The sequence below is a fragment of the Rhinopithecus bieti genome, unplaced genomic scaffold (assembly GCF_001698545.2).
Source record: "Rhinopithecus bieti isolate Rb0 unplaced genomic scaffold, ASM169854v2 scaffold_22745, whole genome shotgun sequence".
NCBI classification, from domain to species: Eukaryota; Metazoa; Chordata; class Mammalia; order Primates; family Cercopithecidae; genus Rhinopithecus; species Rhinopithecus bieti.
Genome location: NW_016810815.1, coordinates 298982 through 308940, shown reverse-complemented (window position 1 = coordinate 308940; position 9959 = coordinate 298982). Strand labels below are relative to the sequence as shown.

The 9959-nt window shown below is 56.8% G+C and overlaps 2 protein-coding genes and 1 pseudogene across 3 annotated transcripts in view; 2 read left to right on the top strand and 1 right to left on the bottom strand.

Annotated features, from left to right (window-relative positions):
• Positions 1-1737, top strand: part of FPGS (folylpolyglutamate synthase) — a 12261-nt gene extending 10524 nt beyond the window's left edge. The window contains 1 exon segment of the mRNA XM_017892856.1: positions 725-1737. Within this exon segment, the coding sequence (XP_017748345.1) occupies positions 725-1277 (553 nt within the window). The 3' untranslated portion in view covers positions 1278-1737.
• Positions 1738-2812: 1075 nt separating this feature from the next.
• The window catches only part of ENG (endoglin), a 15600-nt gene continuing 8453 nt past the window's right edge, over positions 2813-9959 (bottom strand). The window contains exons 8-14 of the mRNA XM_017892855.1: positions 7461-7598; positions 7185-7223; positions 6563-6679; positions 5968-6225; positions 4918-4972; positions 3735-3845; positions 2813-3610 (exon numbers count right to left, since the gene is read on the bottom strand). Coding sequence (XP_017748344.1) covers positions 3486-3610; positions 3735-3845; positions 4918-4972; positions 5968-6225; positions 6563-6679; positions 7185-7223; positions 7461-7598 — 843 coding nt within the window. The 3' untranslated portion in view covers positions 2813-3485. The remainder of the gene's footprint in view (positions 3611-3734; positions 3846-4917; positions 4973-5967; positions 6226-6562; positions 6680-7184; positions 7224-7460; positions 7599-9959) is intronic.
• On the top strand, positions 3855-5524 carry LOC108542726 (uncharacterized; annotated as a pseudogene). The gene has a single exon (XR_001889354.1). The product of XR_001889354.1 is annotated as an uncharacterized LOC108542726 (transcript).

Here is a 9959-nt window from a genome sequence, read left to right as displayed (position 1 = left end):
AGATAGAGTCTTGCTCTGTCGCCCAGGCTGGAGTGCAATGGCATGATCTCAGCTCACTGCAATCTCCCCCTCCCGGGTTCAAGAAATACTCTTGCCTCAGCCTTCCAAGTAGCTGGGATTACAGGCGCATGCCACCACGCCTGGCTAATTTTTGTTTTTTTTTAGAAATGGGGTTTCACCATGTTGGCCAGGCTGATCTTGAACTCTTTTTTTTTTTTTTCTGGAGACGGAGTCTCGCTCTGTCGCCTAGGCTGGAGTGCAGTGGCCGGATCTCAGCTCACTGCAAGCTCTACCTTCTGGGTTCACGCCATTCTCCTGCCTCAGCCTCCCAAGTAGCTGGGACTACAGGCGCCCACCACCTTGCCCGGCTAGTTTTTTGTATTTTTTAGTAGAGACGGGGTTTCACCATGTTAGCCAGGATGGTCTCGATCTCCTGACCTCATGATCCGCCCGTCTTGGCCTCCCAAAGTGCTGGGATTACAGGCGTGAGCCACTGCGCCTGGCCTGGAATCTGCATTTTTAACCAGCAGCCTCAGAAATGCCCACTTGGTGATGGTCCCCAGCTGGATTTCCATTTTATAGATGGAGACAATGAGGCCAAGGTGGGGAAATGGTGCCTAGTGAGCAAAAGCTTTGGAGCCAGAGTGTCCGGCTCTGCCTCTCGTGACCTTAGGCAAGTCACTGAACCTGCCTGAGCTGCAGTTTCTTCATTGTGTCCATGGAGAAGACCACGAGCCGACACTGCTGGCCTGATGATGTAAAGGGCTTGGTGCTAAACAGGTGCTCATGGTGCACCAGCCCCTTTCTCCACCCCTGTCCCTTACTCCCTCTCCCCTTCGCTGACATGCCTGTCTCTGTGCCCCACAGACCAACAGAACTTCACGGTGACACTGGACCAGGTTCTGCTGCGCTGCCTGGAACACCAGCAGCACTGGAACCACCTGGACAAAGAGCAGGCCAGCCCGGACCTCTGGAGCGCCCCCAGTCCAGAGCCTGGTGGGCCCACATCCCTGCTGCTGGCGCCCCACCCACCCCACACCTGCAGCGCCAGCTCCCTCGTCTTCAGCTGCATTTCACATGCCTTGCAATGGATCAGCCAAGGCCGAGACCCTGTCTTCCAGCCACCCACTCCCCCAAAGGGCCTCCTCACCCACCCTGTGGCTCACAGTGGGGCCAGCGTACTCCATGAGGCTGCTGCCATCCATGTGCTGGTCACTGGCAGCCTGCACTTGGTGGGTGGTGTCCTGAAGCTGCTGGAGCCTGCACTGTCCCAGTAGCTGAGGCCCGGGGTTGGAGGTGGGAGCCTCCCACTCCTGCCTGCATTCTCCCCATGAACTTACATACTAGGTGCCTTTTGTTTTCTGCTTTCCTGGTTCTGTCTAGACTGGCCTAGGGAGCAGGGCTCTGGGATGGGAGGCGAGGAGAGGATGTTCTCTTTTTTAAGGCTCTGTGCCTTGGTCTCTCCTTCCTCCTGGCCAAGATAGCGAGGGGCTCCCCGGGTCTCTCACTGTTGCAGTGGCCTGGCCGTTCACCCTGTCTCCCCCCATACCCTGCCTGCCTCCTGGCTCAGGCCCAGCTTATTGTGTGCAGTGCCTGGCCAGGCCCTGGGGCCTGCCATGTGCTGGGTGGTAGATTTCCTCCTCCCAGTGCCTTCTGGGAAGGGAGAGGGCCTCTGCCTGAGACACCCTAGGACAGTGGGTGGCTGGAGTGAATTAAAGCCTTTGTTTTTTAAAGAAATGGCAAAACCTTCGACTGACCCTTGACCCCCTGCTCCCCCAGCAGAGACAGGGAGAGAGGGGCTGCTGGTGGTCAGGGACCTGCGCGGTGTAGAGGAAGCCTGGCCGTGTGGTCTGGGACAAGTCCCTCCCTCCCTGTGCACCTCAGGTGGCCTGACTGTGAGATGAGAAGACCGGACTGACGCCTGTTGACCATATGCCAGGCAGTGCTTTCTGCAGACCCCCTTGCAGAGACCTGGTGATGGAGAATTATACCCATTTGACAGACAAGGGAACTGTGGCTGGCTTCAAGAAGCCATGGGGGCCAGATACAGTGGCTCACGCCTGTAATCCCAGCACTTTGGGAGGCTGAGGCAGGTGGATCACGAGGTCAAGAGATGGAGACCATCCTAGCCAACATGGTGAAACCCCGTCTACTAAAAATACAAAAATTGGGCCAGGCGCGGTGGCTCACGCCTGTAATCCCAGCATTTTGGGAGGCCGAGGCGGGCAGATCACGAGGTCAGGAGATCGAGACCATCCTGGCTGACATGGTGAAACCCCATCTCTACTAAAAAATAGAAAAAACTAGCCGGGCGAGTTGGCAGGCACCTGTAGTCCCAGCTACTCGGGAGGCTGAGGCAGGAGAATGGCGTGAACCCGGGAGGCGGAGCTTGCAGTGAGCTGAGATCCGGCCGCTGCACTCCTGCCTGGGCAACAGAGTGAGACTCCGTCTCAAAAAAAAAAAAAGGCCATGGGACCTGCCTACAGTCACAAGCCAACAAGTGGCAGGTCCAGGATTTGAACTCAGAGCAGTCAAGGGCCTGTGTTCAGAACCCCAGAGTGAGCGTGTGGATGGGGCCTCCTGGTGTTTGCTTTCTTGCAGCCTAGACCCTGGGGTGTGCTGCCGAGGGGGTGAGTGGCAGAGGGGAACTGGCTGAATTAAAACCTGTGCCCTGGCTCCTGCTACTGTTCAGGATGCTGCCCCTGCCACCAGGCCAGCCCAGTGGGGCCAAGGACAAGAGCAGCCCTGTCCTGTGCCCTCACCCCACCCTGGCTTTGAATGTCACTGCCCTTCTCCCAGGCCAGCCCATCACTGGTTTCATGGTCTGATTTATTGGTGGTGAATACACAGGGGCAGGCCCAGGACAAGCAGCTTGGCTACTCCCCCTCTGCTGGCTGCCCGACCGGCAGAGGGGGCTCCATGTGGCAGGAGCTAGGCTCCCAACGCCCACTGTTCTTGCCACCCTCTGGGCTCCCAGGCTGGGCTCCGCTAGGCTCCTGTCTTCCCCGCCAGTTAGGCAAGTCCAGGTGTGGAGGCCGAAGGGATAGATCCAGGTGGCTCTGGGCTGGGCCCTCTTCTGTTCCTTGGTGGGGAGGTGCTGTCAGCCTGGCTGGGCTGGCCTGGATCTGTTTCAAGTTCTCCCCTCCTGCCCAGCTCAGTTCACCAGTGCTGGATCCAGGTTCAAATGACAGGGACTTGGGTTTTTACAAGTGTGGCAAATGGTCTCTCTCCATGGCCCTGGGCAGCTGTATCCCAGACCCACTGGGTTGAAGGTTCTGTGGGGTGGGGTGGAGGGACCCCAAGGTGTTCCAAGGCATTGGCCCCACTGGCAGCAGGCCTCTGAGAGGGAGGTGGGAAGGGTGGGCACGGACAGCAGGCTCCATCCTGGGTCGAGTGGAGGACTGGCTCCCAGGGTGAATTCACACCGGTGCTCCCGGCTGGCAGCTGCTCAGTCTCTCCTGCTGGGCAAGTGCGGGGGGCCGGGGCTACGCCATGCTGCTGGTGGAGCAGGGGGTGCTCTGGGTGCTCCCGATGCTGTGGTTGGTGCTGCTGCTCTCTGAGGAGGCCGGGGCAGCCACTGCCACCACGGGCTCCCGCTTGCCGGGGGAACCTGGGAGCAGGGGCGGAGGTCAGGGTCCCGGCCAGGGCTCCTTAATCCCTCAGAGGCTTCACTGGGCTCCCCCGGGTGGGTGGAGGGGCCCGGCATGCTCACTGTGGGGGCCTGGGGTACTCACGCGTGTGCGAGTAGATGTACCAGAGTGCGGCGGTGAGCAGGGCCCCGATGAGGAAGGCACCAAAGGTGATGCCCAGCACGGCGGGCAGGACGAGGCCTTTGCTTGTGCAACCTAGAGAGGGCCGGCACCATCAGTACTGCCGCCTCTGCCCCTGCCCCATCCCCTACCCTGTTGTGCCAGCCCTGTTCACCCTTGGACCCTTGACTTCTCTGAACCTCAGTCTCCTATTGTAGCAAACGGGCTCATCACAGCCGGGCCTGGCATTGAGCCATGGTTGCTAGAATTATCCACCTAGAGAGCCCAGCCAGGCCTTTTGGGTCATGCCTCTGCCCCTCAAGGCTGATGGAGATGTGTTTTCAGGGAGGATGGATGGGGTAATAGGAGGAAACTGAGGCTCAGGAGTGCAGAGCCTGCCCCACCTGCTGCGTGACCTTAGGTCAGCCCTGCCCCTCTCTGAGGCCTTTAGCAGGTAGACAACGGGTCAGAGCAGCTCCAAGCACCCTGCAGCTCTGCTCTTTGATTGCTGCAAGCCTCATTCCCTCCATATTCCTGGCTCCTGTGTGACTGCAGGCCAGGCAGTCTTCCCTTGAGCCTCTGATGTCCAATTCTGTGTCATGGGGTTATCAGCCCTGCCTTCCTGGTCCTGGGCTGGGAGTGGAGGCTCCATCCTGACCTGGATGAGTGGCAAAGAGGTGGGTGCCCCCATCCCTCACCCCTGCCTCTGCTGCCAGTGTCGGGACTCTTCTGCCTGGTGTGGGCCTGGGCCTGGGCCTGGGCCTGGGGGGAACTGATGGAGAGGCTAGAGGGAGCATCCTGCAGGGAGAGGCCTCAAGGAAGGCAAGGCCAGCACTCCCACCCAAAGGGCTCCATCCTCCCAGCAAGGTCAACCAGTGACCGTGGGGATGGAGTGGAGCTGTGAGTAGGGGCAGAGGCCTAGACTCCCACACCACAGGATGGTCCTGGGCAAGGGCTCTCCATCTGCAAAGTGCAGGCTCTGGCCCCTGTTCTAGGCTGCTATGACTCTGGGAAGTCCTCCTCCTGCCCCTTCTGGGCTGCTTTCTCTGGGATCCCCCTTGCCATGTGCTATGTGCTATGTGCCCAGGCCATTTCTCAGGGCTGCCCGCTGTGCCCTACCGTGACCTCAGCCACTAGAACAAACCCGAGAGACCTGGAGGAAGCTCACCAGACAGGTCAGGGCTGATGACATTCAAGCGCGTGAAGACAGTCCTATGGAATTCCTGGAGGAGGAAGAGAGAGCAGTATGTGGCACAGCCTTTGGGAGGCGGCTTCCAGGTTTACTCCCTGGCTCTGTGACCCCAGCCCACTCTAGAGCCTTGGCTTAGAATCCCATCTCCACCGCTTTGTAGCTGGATGCCTCTGGGTGAGTCCTGGAAGATCTGTGCTGTGGGAGGGTGCCTAGTGGACAATCCCTGGCTCCTGCTGACATGTTTCCTGTGAGTTCCTGGAGGCCTTGATGCCTGGGAGCACTGCAGGAACACTGTGGGAGCACTGCGGAAGCACTATGCATCCCTCACCCTCGTGATCACTTTGGAGCTATGAGCCAGGTCAGCCCAGAGCCCCAGGCTCACTGTGGCTGGAGGGAGAGGCCCACTTAGGTGAGACTCGAAGCCTTCCCTAGCTTCATATGACCAGAGAAGTTTGTAATCCTGGAGGCCTGTCTGTGTAAGGGCCTGGGGTGACTCTGGGGCATCCAGGACAGATTGCCTGAGAGTGGGGGTCACCAGATGGTGAAGTGTTGTGACTGGCAAATACAGAAAGCCAGGAGTGTGTGTCATTTGCCTGTCTTCCCTCAGGTCTCCTGTTCTTTGAGATTACACTGGTGACCATACTACATGGATGTGTGGGTGGCTAGATTCCTGGGTGGGATGGTGGGAAGATGGTGGATGCCTGGCTGGGATGGCAGGTGGGTGGGAGGGTGGATGGATGGACAGATGGGTGAATAAGTGGAAGGATAGATGATGGATAGATGGACAGTTGCAGCTGCATAGTCTGGCAGCTGCATAGTCTGCCAGTACCCAAGACACGACAACCCCACCAGAAAACTCTCGGGTGGCAGAAAGTGCTGCTGGCAGCCAGACTGCCAGGCCACATGCCTAAGGCTCTGCCCCTCACCAGCTGGCCCCATATCCCTGTGGGCTGCCATGTCCTTTCCTGCAAACCACAGACCTGGGAGCTCCCACTTGAAGCTGGGGCTGGCCCAGGCTCCACTCACCTGGTCTTGGGACCCGGTCTTGGGACGCAGGGCTAGAGTGCAGCTGAGGGTGCCGGTTTTGGGTATGGGTACTGTGTAGAAGTGGAGGAGGAAGCTGAAGCGCGGGTTACCCTCGGGGCTTGGGGACAGCAGGCTCACACAGTTGCCCTTGGCCGCCCGGCCCTGGATGAGTTCCATGGTGCCTCCCTCAGGCCCCAAGTCCAGGTGGCAGCTGTCTAGCTGGAGCAGGAACTCGGGGATGGATGGGGACACTCTGACCTGCATGGGTAGGTAGGGCCACGTGGCATGGGCAGCTGCTCTTCACCCCACCCCACCTGCTGCCTTGAAATATCGGCTAGAATGAAGAGTTCCCACCCCTGAGTCCTCACGGTGGAAGGAAAGGCATGGACCTGTCTGGGTCAGAGGAGGAGGACAGGGCCACATCCTTGTCAGCATCCCCGAGCAATGCCTTCTCTGTTTCTCCCTCTCCCATGCACCCAGGCTGTCTCCCTCCTGACTCTGGGATTCTCATCTCCTCTGGAGTCATGGTGGGAAGAAAGGCAGAGGGAAGTTGCAGGAGCTGGGAGGCCCGAGGGGTGACAGGCATGCCAGGTACCTGCACAAAGCTCTGCTGCCCCGGCTCGATGGTGTTGGAGGTCTGGAGGAAGTGTGGGCTGAGGTAGAGGCCCAGCTGGAAAGAGAGGCTGTCCATGTTGAGGCAGTGCACCTTTTTCTGGGGGAGGACGGGAGAGAGACTTGGTCAGTCCGGCAGCACCAGCCAGGAGGGCGAGGGGTGTGGGGAGGAACAGACGTCATGGTCCTGTGGAGTTGCCTGACACTCTCTTTTTTTTTTTTTTTTTTTTTTTTTTTTAACTAATATTTATCAAGGAAGCACGAGGTGCCAGGCTGTGTGAAGAGCTTCCACACGGCGCCCCACTGGCTGCCCAGAAGCACCCTGTGGCACACAGTCCTTTCTTAGGTCACCTTTGGGCCCAGAAACCTAAACTAACTTGCTCAAGGCCACACAGCCAGTATGTGCTAAGACCTCTGACTTGAGAGACTGAGAGCGTCACCCTCAGCAGTACTGCTCCGCTCATACAGAATGGGAGACCGAGGCATGCCGGACACATGGCTTGCCAGGAGTTTCCTGAAGCCTGTTCCCTCCCAAACCAGGAAGAGGCCCCGGCCCAGCAGCAGCCCCTGGGCCAGGTGGGTTAGCACGTGACTGTCCATCTTACCCGCTGTGGTGATGAGCTCGACAGGATATTGACCACCACCTGTGAGGACAAAGCCAGGGAGCTGGTCAGAGCCAGAATGGACCCCAGAGGGTATCCCACCCAATACACCCATTTTGCAGATGGGGAGACTGAGCCAACCAGTGGCCAAGCTTGTCTTGTGTTCTGAGCCCCTGCACCCTGCTCTCCCAAACACACCTCCGCCCTGGGGGATCAGGGAGGCACTTGAGGGGGCACCAACCAGGCTGGTCCTGATACCTTTCTGGCCCCAGCTCTTACCTCATTGCTGATCATATTCGCCGTCACTTCCATGCCACAGCTGGAGTAAGCGCTGTGCAGGACAAACTGGTCACCCCTGTCCTCGGCCTGACAGCTGGGGTCCCAGAGGGTCAGGCCCATGATGGTGCACTTCAAATGCTGGGTCGGGAGAGAGGGGCACCATCAGGAGGCACTGGGGTCTCTGTGGCCTGCCACACCCCAGCACCAAGGACTGACCACAACCCCGGGCTCCCAAGTCACAGCCATTCCCCTGCCCTGCTTCCTCTTCATTTTTGTTAGATGTCATCATCCTACACCACTTAAAATTCCTTTTCTTTTTTTTTTTTTTTGAGATGGAGTCTCACTCTTGTTGCCCAGGCTGGAGTGCAGTGGCTCGATCTTGGCTCACTGCAACCTCCACCTCCTGGGTTCAAGCGATTCTCTTGCCTTGGCCTCCTGAGTTGCTGGGATTACAGGTGCGTGCCACCATGCCCAGCTAATTTTTTGTATTTTTAGTAGATAGGATTTCACCATGTTGGCCAGGCTGGTCTCGAACTCCTGACCTCAGGTGATCCACCTGCCTCAACCTCCCAGTGCAGGGATTACAGGCGTGAGCCACCGTACTCGGCCATTTTTTGTATTTTTAGTAGAGACGGGGTTTCACCATGCTGGCCAGGCTGGTCTTGAACTCCTGATCTCAGGCAATCCACCCACCTTGGCCTCCCAAAGTGCTGGGATTACAGGCGTGAGCCACCATGCCTGGCTCACTTCAGACTTCTTGAACTTGTGCACTTTTGCACTAAGCCTTGTCCTAAGCAATAATAGCTGTGGGATCATAAATTTTCTTCTTCTTCTTCTTCTTCTTTTTTTTTTTTTTTTTGAGACAGAGTCAGAGTCTTGCTCTGTCGCCCAGGCTGGAGTGCAGTGGTGCGATCTCGGCTCACTGCAAGCTCTGCCTCCCGGGGTCACGCCATTCTCCTGCCTCTGCCTCCCGAGTAGCTGGGACTACAGGCGCGTGCCACCATGCCCGGCTAATTTTTTGTATTTTTAGTAGAGACGGGGTTTCACCGTGTTAGCCAGGATGGTCTCGATCTCCTGACCTCATGATCCACCCGCCTCGGCCTCCAAAAGTGCTGGGATTACAGGCGTGAGCCACCACACCCGGCCAAATTTTCTTGTATCTATCAAAATAAATACAGAACTATTAAAATTAAAAAATATTCCTTCAAGTTCCACATATAATTATCACTCACAGCCCCAAGGGCATACAGACCCTACAAGCATAGTCCAGTCTCAGGCCTGGGGTGTGCAAAGTGTTCCTGTAAAGAGCCGGATAGTAAATACCGTCATGCAGCGCAGGACAATGTTTTGGTTGGCGATGGACTGTGTATATGATGGTGGTCCCTGATTCCACAAAATTATAACGAAGCTGAAAAATTTCTATTGCCTAGTGTTTGTGGTGATGCTGATGTAAGCAAACTTACTGCACTGCCAGTCATATAAAAGTCTAGCACAGGCTGGGCCTGGTGGCTCACGCCTGTAATCCCAGCACTTTGGGAGGCGGAGGCGGGCAGATCACGTGAGGCCAGAAGTTCGAGATCTGCCTGGCCAACACAGTGAAACCTGACTCTACTAAAATTATAAAAATTAGCCGAGTGTGGTGGCACACGCCCATAGTCCTAGCTACTGGGGAGGCTGAGGCACAAGAATTGCTTGAACCAAGGAGGAGGAGGCTGCAGGAAGCCAAGATCACATCACTGCACTCCAGCCTGAGTGATGCAGCAAGACCTCGTCTCTAAAACAAGAAAAAGAAGTCCGGGTGCAGTGGCTCACGCTTGTAATCCTAGCACTTTGGGAGGCTGAGGTAGGCAGATCACCTGAGGTCAGAAGTTCGAGACCAGCCTGGCCATTATGGTGAAACCCTGTTTCTACTAAAAATACAAAAAAGTAGCCAGGCTACCGGCCAGGCGCGTGACTCACACCAGTAAGCCCAGCACTTTGGGAGGCTGAGGTGGGCAGATCACAAGGTCAGGAGTTCGAGACCAGCCTGGCCAACATAGTGAAACCCTGTCTCTGCTAAAAAATACAAAAAATAAGCCAAGTGTGGTGGTGGGTGCCTGTAATCCCAGCTAGCTACTCAGGAGGCTGAGGCAGGAGAATTGCTTGAATCCGGGAGGTGGAGGTTGCAGTGAGCCAAGATTGTGCCACTGCCCTCCAGCCCGGGCAATAGTGTGAGACTGTCTTAAAAAAAAAAAAAAAAGTAGCCAGGCGTGGTAGTATTCCCAACTACTCGGGAGGCTGAGGCAGAAGAATCACTTGAACCCAGGAGGTGGAGGTTGCAGTGAGCCAAGACGGCACCACTGAACTCCAGCCTGGGCGACAAAGCAAGTCTCCAACTCAAAAAAAAAAAAAAAGAGAGAAAGGAAAGAAAAACCACTGTAGCCAAAATTGAAAGAACAACAGCAAATCAAGGGAAGTGGTGGCCAAAGGGGCAACTGTTTTTTCTTTTTTTTTTTTTTT